This window comes from Crocodylus siamensis, chromosome 5 (genome assembly GCF_052110815.1).
Source record: "Crocodylus siamensis isolate JL-2025a chromosome 5, ASM5211081v1, whole genome shotgun sequence".
Classification (NCBI taxonomy): Eukaryota; Metazoa; Chordata; order Crocodylia; family Crocodylidae; genus Crocodylus; species Crocodylus siamensis.
Window position 1 is genome coordinate 66,572,659 of NC_143399.1, and position 17,090 is coordinate 66,589,748.

At 43.8% G+C, this 17,090-nt stretch overlaps 1 protein-coding gene across 7 annotated transcripts in view; it reads left to right on the forward strand.

Annotated features, from left to right (window-relative positions):
* CAMSAP2 (calmodulin regulated spectrin associated protein family member 2) overlaps positions 1 to 17,090 on the forward strand; it is a 185,829-nt gene that overhangs the window by 93,553 nt on the left and 75,186 nt on the right. For all 7 annotated transcript variants that reach the window (XM_090048727.1, XM_090048725.1, XM_090048729.1 and 4 more), the window contains exons 3-4: positions 1,144 to 1,305; positions 2,898 to 2,981. In XM_090048727.1, the coding sequence (XP_089904853.1) occupies positions 1,144 to 1,305; positions 2,898 to 2,981 (246 nt within the window). The remainder of the gene's footprint in view (positions 1 to 1,143; positions 1,306 to 2,897; positions 2,982 to 17,090) is intronic.

A 17,090-nucleotide genomic window follows, 5' to 3' on the forward strand; every position in this document is an offset into this window, starting at 1 on the left:
ACGTTTTAATGATATCTCCATTATAAAATATTTTTCTTCATAGTGTGAGTCCATTCCATCATATTTGATCTTTCACTATAGCCTAATAATTCATCAGTTTTAATATTTTTAATGAAACTTAACATAAATAAAAACTAAATGCTTCCATTTATAAATCCATTATCTATAGTGATCAAAATGAGTTTGTCACACAGCTTTACACTTTACTTCTAGCATAGATAAAACCTGCTTAAGTAGATTTTTTTTAATTACCGTATTTACTCAAATTCAAGAAGAGGTGCCCCTCACTACCACTTAACAGAGTGGGAAAAGCCCTTTGTCTTGAATTTAGTTATGCAGTAGAGGGAGCAGCCAGCTGCTGTTGCTTTGGCAAGGGAGAAGAGGCTGTGGGTAGGAAATTAAGGGGGATTGGACCCAGGGGTACGAGGGAGGTGATAGGCATGGGAGGGGGCATGTTACAGGGGCAAAAAAGGCAGGTGTCAAGCTGCCTCCCCTCCATCTGCCCCTCCCCACTGCTTGCCCTCTACTGTTTGCTTTCCAACTGCTTCCCTCACTGCCTGCCCCCTTCCTGTCCCCCATGCCACTGTTTTCTTCACTGCAGTGGGTGGTAAGGGATATTAATTTAAGATAACTTTCCAATAATTAGATTCTGGACATGGAAAGTTTTAACACATTCACCTGGAATTCAAGGTTTTCTTTTGGATTTGGATAAACATGGTACTTGTGGGGGGGGATTATCGATAATTAGATGCATTTGTGTCTATATAAAAGCTTAGTAATTACTAATATGATTACAACTTGCTGCATATTACTACTTCTTGACTTCTAATATTTGTATTGACTACACAAATTTATTTTACAAAAAGCATTATTTTTCAAATGAACACCCTTGTTCTTTACATTACCTCTTAAATCTGTTGTTCATGTTTTCAGCATTATCCATCATTCTGGCTATAAGGCTTCAAACATCCTGTAGTGCTTTTTTGTGCTTATCTTTGTAAGTACTTATACAATAGGCAAGCATGCACACATATACACACATGCTCATAATTTGAAGAGGGAAAAATAGAGTGTAGAGTCTTTAATTTTCCATGATAAATAAATTGTATCTCATAAAATAACCGTAACATTTTCTCTTTGCAGAGTGCTCATTTAGCCATGATAGATACCTTGATGATGGCATATACCGTGGAGATGATCAGTATTGAAAAAGTGATTGCATGTGCTCAGCAGTATTCATCTTTCTTCCAAGCCACAGACCTACCCTATGACATTGAGGATGCTGTCATGTACTGGATAAATAAGGTAGGAATGTATCTAAAGTAAGGCTGTAATGCATAGAGACTCAATGTGTTCTGGCTGGAAATAAATGAAAAAATATATATTTCTGGAAGATAGTCATATATTCCAGGCTTCTTTTAATACATAATGTTCATTTGATACAAAGTAAAAGTCTTTACTTCCAGCCAGAATGAAAAAAAAATAGCTGGGAAGAAACTTGAAATAAATGTTTTTTTACTGCTACATGAAGAAACCAAAATTAGGTGGGGGAGAAATGAAACTTGGTCACTTGCTGACACATTTTGTTTTTGAAGTTGTTTATAAATCATTTAGCAGAGCCAATGAAGATCTCTGGCTTTATCTAGTATATTTATCTATGATTGGAAATAATAATTTTTTTGTACTCGGCCATATCTTGGGGTGATCTACTTGATCGCTTATTGCATAATGGAGAAATCTTATTTCATCATTCTGTAAGACGGGTAACACAATGTTCTGCCAAGTCAGCAGCTTTAGGTGGTCCTGGATTATAGGTTGAAGCACTTAATACAGCATTTGCTGATTGTGTCTCAGTGCTGTAAGGTATAAAACATAAATTGTTTCATGCTTTCAGTGAGCTGTGTGCTGGTGATGATGACTGGGAGCTGCCTTGAAAAATCTGATTTTGTTGAAGCATATCACAGATTCCTCCTGTACTTGTTTAAATGAAACTATTAACCCGCCATTCTCTAACTCTCCCCATAAACTTTTGCTAATTCTGGACATACTGCTTCATCGCTGTCCAACTTTTGGGCAGCTGGAGTTACACGCAGCACTGGCCACAGATCTGGGGGTTACATACTACTTGCACCAGCCCATCTCCCTTTCACTCAGCTGTGTGCACTGCAGAGTCAGTCCTGTGCCCCCTTCTCCTCCCTCCCTCCTGTCCCCTCATGTAGTGCCCACAGCACTCGGCAGCCTCTGGCCTCTCCTAGCTACATGTTCCACCTGCAGTGTGCTCAGCCTGGCTCCTTTTGCTGAATGCATACAGTGCAAGTGTCCAGCCCCATTCTCTGTTGTGTGCACAGCACAGGCGCTCCAGCTCCTTCCCATCATGTCACCGTCCCTGTAGAAGCCAGGGCAGGAAGTGGAACCCAGAAGAGGGAGGGGGAGTCCAATAGATTTTCAGGGTCAGAAGAGACCTCAGTAGATCATCGAGTCGGACCCCCTGCCCTGGGTAGGAAAGAGTGCTGGGGTCAGATGACAATCCTGGTTACTGTGACGGGAGCAACTAGTGGGGAAAAGTGGCTGTGCAGGAGCCCGTAGGCCACATACTAATCCTTCAGGGCCTGCAGCTGGCCTTTGGGCTGCTAGAGGGACAGGTATGTATTTATTCTTACTTCCTCTGGGAGAGTAACCATCAATGTAGAGAGTATGAGACAAGTATGGAAGTAGTTAAAGTTGTATACTGACTTTTGAGCCTTACAGCCAATGGATTCACCGTGGTTTTACTATGAACCTTAATTTGGATTTAAAAAATTCTGATTATTTTAATTGTCATATTTCAGTTTTAAATCCAGAACATGGCTCTTCTTTAAAACAGAATAGGCCATTTAAAAATGATCCTCCTTTTTTAGGTGAATCAACATTTGAAAGACATAATGGAACAGGAACAAAAACTAAAAGAGCATCATGGTATAGAAACTCCCGCAGGTCAAAAGGTAGGTGTAAGAATTTAAATATTTTTAACTGAGAGAAAATTTGCATATACATATAAACAGGACTCATTTTGTACACATGTAAAAGCAGTTTGCAAATTCTCTGTTTAAATGTAGACAACACTACAGTTACATTGACCCATGCTAATGTGTGTTGGTGTTTAGTTGGTCGGCCAAGTATTTAATCAGATCATCATGCTTTGTAACAAGTCAAAAATAGGAACAAATGAACAAAGTTATGGTTATCTTATGTTTGCCTACCTAAGTATAGGGTGTGCAGCATATTAAATAAGAAAGAAAGCTTTTAAAGTGTCAAAGTTTCATTACTTCCATGACAGCATCTTTTTAAGTACTACAGTAAGTAGTTGTTCTTTGTTTTTGCAGTTGTTCGCTTGGGAAAGAATAATTTGACAGTATAGAAAGATCTTTGTGGCCAAGTCTGATATGGACATGACAATTCCTAAGAATAGTGTATTACAAATGCCATTTAAAACAAACCCAAACTGTAGCTAGATCTAGTTTTTAATAAGAGAAGTATAGTTTTAATGTTATCTGATCGTGGCTTTTGAGCTGATCCTCTTGTTACTTGGGCTGTTCTGAGAGATTTTAATAGTAAAATGAGGAATAATAAGAAGCATCACTCTGCTTACCATCCATGGTAATAACTGGTTACTAGATTAGCCATGAATACAGAAAAGTAACTAATCTACATCTTTACCTGTCAAGAGTTCTTGCTCCCCCCTCCAAACCCTCGCCAATGTCACTGGAGCTGATTCAATTAAATAGTATATTAGTCAAATTCATGATACAATGGAAACAGTATGTGGGATTCCAGAACAGGAACTGCTTTGGCATGCTTATTTATGAATGACAATTTGCTGGGCAGAGACATGTTTTTTTAATTGAAGAGGAAGGTGTTTAGTCTGAACACACTCAAGTATTGCCTTATCCTTAGAGTTGCGTGATTACCAGACTGCCGCAACTCCACTTCCCTTCCCACTCTGTTTTTGTGTGAGGGTTAAATTTCCCTTCCTGACCAGCTTTGGGAGAATGATAAGGATGCCTGGCTGGTTACATTATTTGTTTTGGAATGTAGGACTTCATTTATTAAAAATAAGTAAATGTATTTATGGGAAAATTTATGGTTATGGATGCACACATTTGAAGCCCTTTCAAAAAGGGAATATTTGAAAAGGGCAACAGTTATGTTCTAAAGGTTCCTGGCTTGCCCACAGGCTAGCAATACAAATGTGGCAAAACTCTTCCAATTTTAATACTACTTCATCCAGGATTGTTGTGGGAGCAGTTTTGCTACATTTGTATTGTTTCCAGCTTGTCCACAGGTAACAAACTGCAGGTAACAGCTGCTCCAGTTTTGAAATATTTCCCTTTTAGAAGGGCTCCAAATATGCATATGTCCATACCTGGTCAGCGGGGGTGGGGACAACATTTTTTGGCAGGCTTGCCACAAATTAGCTCCATACCCTCTTCAAGTGTCACTCTGATCCTGTTACCTTACTCAGTCTGCTGCTTAAGTTTCTGTTTCCTGCTCTGAGCTCCTTGACCAAGCTGCTGCTCTGCTTCTGTTCACTGCCTTATCTGCCACTGCTGCCTGTTCCCTGCCTAGTCTACTGTGTGCTACTTGTGGCACCTGTGCCTTAGGTTGACCAACCCTGCCATATGACATATGGAAGAAGTGCTCTTACGTTTTAAAGCAAAATACTCCATGTAGAAAACCATTTGACTTCCCCAGGCTTGAAAAGAGTAATTTTGTCCAAGTCAGAATATCAGTGCAACTGTTTCTTATTTAAATATTAATAAAATGCAGTTCATTTAGACCAGCTGTGCTCAAACTTCCCTAAGCAGGCTGGATGGGTAGTGCTTGGTTCAGCCACAAACCAGATAGTGATTCTAGTCCAGTGCTCAGGACCAGAATGGTGGGCACCATATGGTCATGTGGAGGAAGGTGGGGGAGCACCCCCATCTGATTCCAGCTCCACAGCAGGGCAGCATGCCCCAAGAGGGGTGTGGCAGGGGGGAGGAATGTGACCCAGCTGGGGGGACATGGTTCAGCCCTGCAGAGGGGAGAGGGCTTGACCCAGACCTGTGCATGGAGGGAAGGGGGCATGGCCTGGCCCCAACCAGCCCCCTGGGGTAAAAAGGACTGTGGTTCAGGCTCGTGGGAAGGGAGGGGGCATAGCCTGGCCCCAGCTTGGTCCTGCTGAGGCGTGGGGCACCACCTGGCTCTGACATGGTACTCAGGGTTTGGGAATCCGGTGGGAGGAAGGTGGCTGTATTAATGGCTGCTGCTCTGCCACCACCAAATTCCTCCTCCCCTCCCCCCCAGGTGGGGAACCCTGTAGACCAGATGCCATAGCTCTGCAGGCTGCAGATTGAGCACCCCCAATTTAGATGGATCAGCTAAGCTTAAGAGACATCCTGCAAGTTTAGGATATAGTTACAGTAACCAAACATATATATATAAAAACATTCCTTTCACTTTAGTTACCTTAGGCATATATATATATATATTATAATATAATATAATATAATATAAAAACATTCCTTTCACTTTAGTTACCTTAGGCATTCCACTGGTAAAAAATGTTAAGTAATTTTCCCTAATGGTATTAAAATAGAAGATGCCTGACCTCTTTTCTGTTTTCAGCCACTGCCTTTGTGGGGTCTCCTTATGCAAATATATTCCATTACCAATCAAATTAATTTTAATGGTTTAATTAAAATGGTTAGGCAGGAATACATGCATCTTATTTATTTTTTGTTTGGTTACTGTAACTATATCCTAAACTTGCAGGATGTCTCTTAAGCTTAGCTGATCCATCTAAATTGGGGGTGCTCAATCTGCAGCCTGCAGAGCTATGGCATCTGGTCTACAGGGTTCCCCACCTGGGGGGGAGGGGAGGAGGAATTTGGTATATGGTGTATATATATATGGTAGATATGTCCTTCCTGGAAGTTTCTAGTCCAGACTTAGAGGACGACTGGGGCTGCTTTTTAAGCATAACGTATTTTAGCATGATATTCCCCTTCTGAAATGGCTCCAAAAGTGCATGTATCAGTGGAAGCCAGCTCTTTTGGCAGGCTTGCTACAGATTAGCCCCCTACCCTCCCTTTTCCCTTACCCACTCCGATCCCCTTTCCTTACCCAATCTGTTGTTCAGCTTTCTGCTTCCTGCCCTGTGCTCCTTTAGGGCAGGTATTAGGCATCCTTAGAAGAGAGACCTCTTCCAGTAGTAGTAAATAGTATTAGAAAGCTGCTGACACATTCTAGTAGCAGCAAACTTGATCTTCCTTTAGTGATGGAGGGGAAAAAATGGAACCTTAGTTTCTTTGCACAGTAATCTAGAGCAGAAGTTCACAAACTCTTCCTTACTGCATACCCCATTCCAGATTTACCAGCTACCTGCATACCCCTATCAGCATAGGTTTTATATTTTAACCCCTTAAATGCCAATTATTATAATGAGAATTAAATCTACTATTACACAATTTATCCTGCATACCCCCCCAAAGATATCTTGCATACCCCCAGGGGTATGTGTACGACAGTTTGGGAACCCCTGATTTAGATCATAAGATGTCTTTGCTAAAGAAGCTCATTCCTAAAACTAGGTAGATCACACAAGGAAAATATGTAGACATACTGCTGCCTTCTATTATAGCTGTATAAAGGAAACTAAATAGAAAGGACTGCATAGATTTAGTTTTAGTTTGTTTTGTTTTCTTTACTCCTCAGGGTGGGGATTAAGATCCAAAATTCTTGTGGTCTCTGAGAGCAAAATGTCTTAAATAGTTATCTTCTGTAATAGGTATAGTGGATACATTAACTGTTTAAATACTGCTATAGTTTTGCAGATTTGATCACATGAATGTATCTAATGAAAACAGTTGTATATAAAAACATATTTGGGTTTTTAATATTTGTGTTATAGTAGCATTTACAGACCTATTGTGATAGGCATTATATAAATCGGGGGCAGGCAAAATATGGCCTGTGGGCCAGATCTGGCCTGCCAGGTACTTTTATCCAGCCCACAACACCCACCCACTGTACCCTACCCAGCCCTTCTGCCCATGAGGGTTGAAGTGATGTGCAGTAGGGTATATTGGGGGCATGTGTATAGTTCCCACCCTTGTGGGTAGAAGCACCTGGCCTGGCCAGCATGCAGCTGCTTGGCAGGACTGCTGCTGCCAGGGAACCTGCTCTGCATCCCGCTTGCTCCAGGCAGCAGGTAGGGAAGCTGTGGGAGCAGGGGCAGAATTGCAGCAGGGCAGGAACACAGTGTGGGGCTGGCAGCAGTGCAGAGCCCACGGCCAGGGAGGCAGCAGCAACATGGCTCAGGTGGCCAGGGTGTGGGTGAGAGGGAGAGTAGAAGGGTGCAGGGACCCCTTGTACACATGCACGCTCCTTCCATGGTGCGCAGCCCTGGCAGGCAATGGTGGCAGCAGCAGGTGGGGGCGCTCATGCCCAGTGCAGGTGCTGGTGCCTGATGGTGCATGGCTTCAGCCAGCACTTCACATTGTGGTGGGAGGTGCAGTCCCCACCAGGCTACCTCTATTGCCAGCACTTCCTGCCATGCACATGCAGCCCTCGCACTTGCATGGCACAGGAGGGAAGCCCCACATGCTGGAGCTGGCTGCCCCTGTAATGCAGTCTAGAGGTGGGGAAGGCAGCCTTCTCCAGCACGTGGGGCTTCCCTCCTGTGCAGCGTGAGTGTGGGGGTTGCATGTGTATGGCAGAGAGCTCCAACCATTAGAGACAGCCCAGCAGGGGCCGCAGCACTGGCCAGAGCCATGCGCCACCTAGGCATGAGTGCCCCTGCCTGCTGCTGCATCATGGGGCAATGGGAGGGGGTCCCCAAACCTCCCCACCCTCCTTTACACCCCACAAATGCCATACATCCACACCCTTCCCCCACAACTCCCCACATATGCACAACCCCCAACATACCCTATGCCTCCCACACACACAGCCACACCCCCACACTGCGCCATACATCCCCCCAACTACCCCCCACAATATTTAAGACTAAGAATTTTTTTGAATTATTATGCAGTCATCTCTATATACAGTATGCAAATACACATCATCACAAAAATATTTTTTGTAATAAAATTAAAATATGTTATAGTAGGTATGTGACTTTTTAGTGTAGGATTTGTTGTTTTTTTTTTTCTGGTTCTAAGATGGCAACCCTTCCCCCCACCCCCTCCAAAAGGAGCATTTTCAGGGGGCAAATGGAAACCCTTCTGGTGGCAAAGGTCAGGGGTTAGTGATGAAACTTCTGGTCCCAAGATGGTAACCAGGCACTGGGGCAACTGTCAAGGGACGGGACTACCCATGTGGGCCTCTAGAATTCACCAAACCTCATTAAGTGGCCTTCCACTTGAAATAATTGCCCACCCTAGTATAAATGCATAAGAAATATAGCCTAAGGTAGGGATGTGCATCTCATTCAGCCAAATGTCCCTGAGTTGGCCTGTGGGTCAAACTAGAACTGACACCCTATGGAGTGGCTACAGAGATGGATGGGCATGTGCATGTTGTGGATGGGCCAGTATATACTGCACACAATGTATGCTGGCTCCAGATGCAGGGGAGCACTTCAGGGAGCACATGCCCCATGATGGTTCCCTGTGCTGCAATCAGCATGTGCCAACCCTGGGGGCTCACTGTGCATGCAGCCTCTGGTGCCAACATGGGATGCACACTGCCTGTGGTGTGCTGACTGGATCCAGCGCTGCACATAGAGCTGTCCCCATGGGTTGTACATGGTATCTCAGGTCAACCTTGCTGCTTGTAGCATGTACAGTGCAGATCCAACCCCCTCCCCCCCCATTCTGCATGCAGTGCATGGGGCAAAGGCTAATGCGTGAGGTTGGTTCAGCAACCTATGGGCCAAATCTGGCTCATGAGCCATATGTTTGAAATCCTTGACCTAAACACTCTATGCCAACTGTCAAATATATATAGTGGAAGAGGGGAAATTTTTGTCAGTAAGGCTTTCAGTACACTAGGAATATGGACAAGGGTGTACTTGCTACATCAGACATACTTTGGTCTTAACATAGTTCATGTTGCTTCTGGCAGTGTAAACTATATTATACCAGCATTAATGTCTTCATGCTAGGGGTCAGCAACTCTACAGCCATGGGCCCAATCTGGCTTGTGGAGTTATAAGATCCAGTCCATCTGTTGAGGGAGGGAGCTAGGCTTTGTAGCATTCAGTAATGGGGGGTTTCACCTTGCTGTGGCTGGGTGGTGGGAGAACTTAGCAGCAGTGATGGGGTACTGCCTTGAGCCTAGTCTGGGTCATTCCAGCTTGGTGCTGCAAACAAGTTGCTGATTGCTATTCTGTGGTATAGGATTGCATCAGTGGAGCTTCATGGACAGCTAAAATACCAGCATGGATATGGTATATGGCTCTTGTCTGTTCCCGAAGGTTTCAGACTGTATATAAGGAAAACTTCTTCACAGTTCGTGTGACCAGACTCTGGAATAGACTCCCAGCAGGGGTGGTGCAAACACCTACCCTAGAGATCTTCAAAAGGAGACTGGGCACACACCTTGTTGGAGTTATTTGACCCCAGCAGTCTTTCCTGCCCAGAGCAGGGGGGCTGGACCTGATGATCTCACAAGGTCCCTTCCAGCCCTGAACTTCTGTGAATCCTTCACATTTCCAAATAATTTTAGTACAATTTTTCTTCATATTTTTCAATGTTTAAAATTTCAGTTCATGTTATGATAAATTTATATCAGCTTCTGGAAGAATTAAACCTTAGACCTAAATCTTTTAATAGTCCCCAAAGATACTAGCATATGTTACAAACGGATACAAATTATATTCTGACAGATCTGTAATTGCATGACCTCTGTACAATAGCAGATATGTTGTGTAACGGGGAGCTGGGGATTCCTTGTTACTTTAAGAATGGCCAACAGTTGCAGGGAGCCCCAGGTGCAGCCAGGAGAGGCCAGTTGGTAGGGGACTGATAGGCTCCGGGCACCCAGTGCCGAACACAAGCTTCAGCAATAGGGCAGAGGGGTCTTGGGCGACAGAATACTTATTGCACTGTTGGTAGCACAGCAGTAGTACTGTAGGACTGTGTTCAGCCTGAAAAAAGAGGCTAACTGCTACAGTAGTTTGACTGGTCTGTGAACTTGATTGAGGACACCTGCAGTGGGCCAAAGGAAGGCACATGACTTGCAGGAGTGTGGCTTGGTGGATATATAACTCAGGCTGAGTCTGGAGAGACAGGCTGGACCTTCAAGCTGTGAAGGATGGAGCTCTCTGTAGGAGTGACTGTGGCTGAGAGACTTCTGGGGGAATCCCACTGCCCTGCTGACTTCAAGTAAAGGAGCTGGGGGCCTACCAAAGAGCCAAACTGTGTTGGGTAGCCCAGGCACTTCTAGTTTGAGTTGGAGCCAGAGGGCGTACCTTTTCATTGTAGTTCTGACCGGTGGGCCAGGTTGGGACTAGTGAAGGGAGATATAGGTCCCAATAGTTCCAGAAAAGCTCAAGGAACCTTGAGCCTGCCGGGGGGAGGACAAATTATAGCAAAGCCCAGGAGGGGTAGAAATTGGAGACAACCATATATTGAACTGGGGCTACAAGCCTACTGGGACTCTTAATACACAGAGGCTGGAGAGGGCCACATATCACAGTAGTGCCTAGGCCCATGAGAATGTTAACAGAGAACTATGAGGCATGGCTAGAGGGGAGGTCAGGGGCCTGTGAAATTGTCCCATAAGGCTCATGTTGCTAATGCATTGACCAACACCAGACCAGAAGTCACTCTGGGGCCTGGACAGCCTCCCTTTTCCCAAATTAAATAATTCCAGCCATGTGTGGCAGGTGAGAGAGCAGAGGCAAGATTAGGGAACCAGATCAGAGCAGGAGCTACTCAGTCAGCAAGGGGCATCACCACCACACCTGAGGACAAAGACTGTTACATGTTGCCATAAGACTGTTTTTACTAAAACACTAAACTTTTTTCACACTTCATGGCAGTATCAAAACAATTCTATATCTTTTTATGATACCTGTTAAAATGTGATTAATAGTTTCATAATGTTTTGGTGCCTAAGTAGTGTATATTTTTGTTTTGAACTGGGCCTCATTTATAAATGGATTCATGTTAAAATATTGAATACTGTATTTACTCAAATAGAAGAATATCTTGATTTTAAAATTACCCCCCCAATAATGAGAGAGAGATTTTATAAATTTGTTATAATTCTCCAGGTATAGAATCTAATTATTGGAGGTTTGCCTTGAATTTGTCCCCTTTTCTCTGCTATAGCAGGGAAAATAAATCTGGAGGGTCCTTTGCCCCGACCCCCATTCACTTCTTTCTCCTCCTGTCCTTACTCCTCTTCCTTAGACCCTGCTGTCCCTATGAATGTGGAAATAAGGACAAATTTGAAAACAATACTCTTAAAATCAAACATGGCTACCACAGATAACTGGGCTGGGGCCCAACAGAATCAGCAGCACTTCAAACCATGGTGAGACATGACGTTACATACAGTTCACCCAGAATCCCTCTGTCATGCCCTCTCTCAGCTCAGTACATATGATTAGTTTGGCCATGCCTCCATGCTGACCCCAAAGCTCAGCACTACTCAGTATGTGTGTATACTCCAGATGTACCTCCCCCGCAGCACTCCAAAGAATCAGTGAACTAATTAGCCCACACTCATGCCTGGAATTGGGCATTCTTATCACAAGTCTGGGGATGCTCCAAAACTTTACATGCAGATGAGACACAGGGCTGCCTGGTCCCACTTCACTTTGGAGCATGGGACCACGCTAATTATATGTGCCAGGCTGAGAGAGGGTCTGACAGGGATTTGGGCTATGCAGTGTTGTGGCTCATCATGATTTGAAAGTGTCAGCAGTGAGGGGGATTGTGCTTAATGGTCACTAACACGCGTCTTATTCAGATAGGTTGCATTAACCTGTCCTTGTGGTAGGTTCCCATCAGCACTGAAAACCTGATCACTGCTTTAAAGGCATCAATGGAGAGTTGGGGTGTAAGGAGTGGTAGAGGGAGATCCAAAGCTGAAAACAGTGGCATTGGTGGCAAGTAACCATGAGGTAGAAAGAGAAATGAAGAGTGAGAAAGAAGGGCCAGAGACTGATAGAGAGTGGAGAAGCAGGGACAGTGTTGGCGCTGGATTTGACCCAGATACCTTGTTCTATGTCAACCCAAACCTGCAGACTAACCGCAGCCTCTCTGTTTGATAATAGACAAACGTTATTGATATTATGCAGTAATAGCAGATAAGAATGATGCAGACAGTTCTATATCTACTAGTCCCAGGGTTTATAAGAGTCAAGGTACATCTGGCTGGTATATGAACTTCACTTTGAGGTTCTCTTGAATGTCAGGTGCCAGCAGCCTGGAGGCCCCCACCCCAACCTCCCCACCCCAGTGGGGTGCATGAGACAGGCTGGTTGTGTGCTCTCCATCTGTGGTGGCTTCAGGTTCCCCTCTTGAGGACCCTTTGCTGCTCTGAAATCCCTAGTTTTTGTATCTTTTCTGCCCCTCTGACTTTGCGTCTCTGGGCATCTTTAATTGGTCTCCCTGTGGTCATACTATCCATGTTTTGTTCTGTCAGCATATTCCTTGGTTTCTCAAACTCCTCACATGCATACATCTTAATTTGGCTCTTTCCCTGGTTCTCCTAATTTGGTCTCTTTATCAAAATCAGAAATCCCAAGGGCTCAGCAGTGAGCACTGTGACCTGGCCAACACAGCAGAGTCCCTTATCTCATGTTATGTGGTATATGTCTTCAATTTCACAGCCTGTGTGTCTGCTGCCTTCCGACACAGTGGGCCTTGAAGGAAACTGTCACAAACAGGCTTTTAGAAGCCAGTTAACCTTTGTCATTCCCGTGGACTGTTGTTCTAATGCAGTCTACTTTACCTACAAGCCAATTCCCAAAAGCAATCCTCTAAATAGCATTTTCTAGCCATCAACAGAGGTCATTGAAAGGGGAGGCAGGTGACAGTAGAAACAGTGATAACGAGAGCAGTGACAGAAGTAATGATGACACGAGGAAGACAGGAGCAGAAAGTGGGAGTTGGACCAAAGGCTGCAGGAGAAGGGACAGCAGGCGAGAAGCAGAGAATGACAGAGGCACAGATAAAGGCAATATTAGTTAGTGATGGGACAGAAGGGAATAAAAATCAACAGAGACGACTTTTTGGAAAAGGTATTATTTGAGATATTGGCAGTGCAGGCAGAGCACCTAGCCAGCTTGATTGAATACCAAAACTGAAAGACCTGGGAATTCACCTGCTGAAGAAAGATGCAGAGAAAAGTGGAAGGGAAGAATTTAAAATGCTAAAATTCATAGTAGGAGAAAAGTGAGGGGAGAGGGTAATTGTAGTACCCCCACTACTTATACAACAATACTGATAACAGAGGGTGATTGTAGTAGATTTTTTTGCAGGCAGTAGACATAGAAAAGTGTATTTAATATGTTCAAAGATGAATGTGGGTAGAGAGAGTGCGGGATAAATATGGTATCTGGATGAGGACATGATGGGTACGAGTAGTTTTAAAAGTGAATGAGTGCAGCCCAGGTGGGGTGCAGCACCTTCCACCTGTGATCCAGCTGGGGCTGTACTTTATAATGTATTGGTCAACTGAAACAGTGCAACAGTATGGAAAGAAGGAGCACCTTTCTGCACACTGCTGCCACATACTGTGTTTCAGGTGTGAAGGAGGAGAGGGGCATAGAGCAGTAGAGTGCTAGGAGTCTCTAAAATGCATTAGTTCTAGGGGGTGAGTCACTTATTGCAGGTGTCCCCAATGCGTATGCAGGTAAGGTCAGATTCCCTGTGAAACAGTGTGAATCAGAAAGGAATAGCAGGGAAGAAGTGTCTGAGAGCAAGGTAGAAATGGTGACCAAGACCCTGCAGGGAGAAATGGAGGAGGGGAGAGAGACATCAGTAATTGAGGCAGCACAAAAAAAAAAACAACAGAAGGAGAGAGGGGAGCAGTGGATAGCCCAGACATGGAGATGGAGGAGGGGAAGAAGGAAGAAACCAAACGAGCAGAAGAAACTGAAGTGGAACAAATGAGAGTGCAGGTGTTGGGGGTGAGGAGGGTGGCAGTGGGGGAGAAAGCGCAAGGGGTGAAAATCAGGAAAAACAAAACTGATAAAGGGGGAGGAAAGTGGGTATCAGGAGTCGGAGAGCAGCTTTCCACCATTAATGCCCCTGGACTTCAGCCTGGAATGGAGACCAGGAGGCAGGAAATGGCAGGGAGATGGAAGGCTTATTGAATGCAAAAGCAATCAAGCAGCGTGCATGTCCGTTGGTTTTGTAAGTGGGACAGGGGGTGGAGTTGGCTACAGGGAGCAGCAGAGTGCTCTCAGTTGAAGCAAGCACAATAGCACTGATAATAGCATTAATGTCAAGAAAAACATGAGAAAATATTGAGCTAATGTTTAAAACAATTAAGGGCAGACATAATCCGTCGACGAGAGTGCAGTATAAACACTTTGAGAAAAGGTGGAGGTGAGGACAGTCTTGGTGTCAGGGACAAATGATGATAACCAGGGATCCTGGTTTTCTCTGATTTTAAAACCCCCCTCAATTTTCGGTTAAAACAATAACTTCAGATCTACATTTTTCCATGGTTTAAATGAAACACCACATTTTATTTACATGTATCTAGATAGCTATACATAGTGATGTTTCATTTTAATCATGGAAAAATGTGGATACACTGGCACATACTCAGGACAGGAAATGTAAAGTAGCAAATTTGGTTCTGAGAAAGTATATGATAGAGTGGATCATTATTTTCTATTTGAAGTGTTAAGGAAAATGGGTTTCCCAGGGAAATTGATAGGATGGATAAGACTATTACATAGAGAAGCAGAAAGCCAAGTGCCTGTAAATGGACATCTGAGCAGAGCCTTTAAAATCCAGTTGGGGGTAAGATAAGGGTGCCCATTATCACCAGTAGTGTTCATATGTGAAATGTGGCTGTTGGCACAAAGAATAAAGAAAGATAAAATTGTAATTGGGGTAACAATACCCAGAGGGGGGACAGGTAAAGTGTGAACTCTATATGGATGACATCAGTGTAGTGGCTAGAGACTAATTATAAATTGTAAGGGTACTAAACCATGCAACAGGGTATAGTGAAGCAACTGGGGCTAGATTAAACTAAATGAAAAGCACTGTAATGGTAGTGGGAGAATAGAGGGACCTAAAGAAGCTTGGACTACAATTAGTGGAGGGAAAAATCAGTAAGTCTTAGGGATCCCAATTGAAGCAGAAAGAAAAGGAAACAGTGTGGCGACAGTGAGGGTACAGGAATTGTTATGTTTGTGGACAGGAAGGACACTGTCCTTTGCTGGAAAAGTGGTGCCAGTTAAGGTGGTGCTACTGCCAATCACTTGGTACACCAGAATTGTGCTTCCACTGTTATGGTGGCAGTTAGTGAAAGTACAAGGGGAAATGCATGTTCTGTTGGAAAGTGAAAAGAGAGAGGCAGGCCAGAATGGAACTCTGTAAAGCAAGAGGTATGGGGGATGCTGGACATAGGTTTCTTCGTTCATAGTGCAGTTTGTAAAACAGCAACAGAGGGAGAAGGGAAAGCAGCATGCTTTAGCCAATTGTTGGCAGGTATGATGTTGAGAAGATGAGGAATATGTGAGGGCTCTTGGAAGAAGCCATGAATGTGGCAATCTCCAGTGTATTGCATAAGAATAGAAAGTTTTATAAGAATGTACAACATAGGAGAGGTGGGGCTGGAGTTCCTGAAAGATTGCAAAAGGATAACCAGAATTGAGAGAGAGAGGATGGCATCAGTGGGAGAGTTTACAAAAGGATAAGTGAAGAAGTCATGGAGGGAGGTGGCTGACAAATGACAAAGGGGAGCGTGCTGATCTGGTGTGGCTGATTATATGAATATGTTGCCAGTATAACATAGATGAAGTGTGGAGAGAACAGCAAAGTGTCCAAGAGAGAGATGCAGGGATGGAGAAATAGTGGGACCCGTTTTGGGAGTGTACATATCCAAAAGTTGTGTGGGAAAGGGTATGTAGTTTTTTGAGTGTCTCAAAAATAAGCTAGTCCTTAACAAAAAAGATGGTATTGTGCGGGCTCATACCAAAGGAAACAATATTGAGAGCACTGTTAGCAAATGTTAAAACCAGTATATAGAAAGTAAGAAACCTCTGGGATTTTAAGGGATTAGGTTTCACTAAAAGAGAAGCAGGGGCTGCATGAACTGAAATACATGAATCAGGTCAAGGAAGAGGTGAAGGAAAAAGGACTGGACACACTTGTTTTACCAAACCAACAGAAAGGACTGATAGGAGGGGTAGAAAGTGCCAGGTGGTTACTGAGGTAATAAGTTTATTATTTTTTTAGAGGGAAGTTAATTGGAACTCATAGGGTTCTGTATGGAAAAAATAGAGTTCTGTAAGGTTTTTTTGTGGGAAATTGTTGTATGTTAAGGGTGTAGTATGTAGCTGTATGATTTTGAGATATAGTTGTTTTGCAACATGAAATCTTGGTAAAACAAAGATGCTTAATATGTGAAGCTTTGTAAGTGACAAGTGACGTGTGTGTTTAATAAAATTTGTAATAAAAAAGATTGCCATCAGCCCACTAGCCTGTCTTTGTGGTAGGTTCCCATCAATCTTGTGGTGATGAGGGACTGTTTTCTCACTTTCCCCTAGCTGCTCCTTAGCCTTTTGGCTAGGAGCAAGCACAGCTAGGAGGCTTCTGAACTCCAAGCCTTCCAGGCCTGGGGCTTCCACATAGGATAACTCAAAAAAAAGTTCCCATCAGCATATTTGCCCAATGGAAGCCATGTGTTTCATAGTCATGCTCACAGTGGTGGCTGCATTTAAGACAGACGGTGTTATTAGTGAAATTTCTTTGTAAGCGGTTAGAAGATTGAGGGGCTTCCCCCCCCATGCCAGATGGGGAGAAAACATCATCTTGTATTCAAGTAAATACAGTAATTTATTTGAAAATAAAATGCGCATCAAAAATTATATTGGTGGTTCCATTTGAGAAGTATGAAAGTGTTGGACTCCCATGTTTAAACTC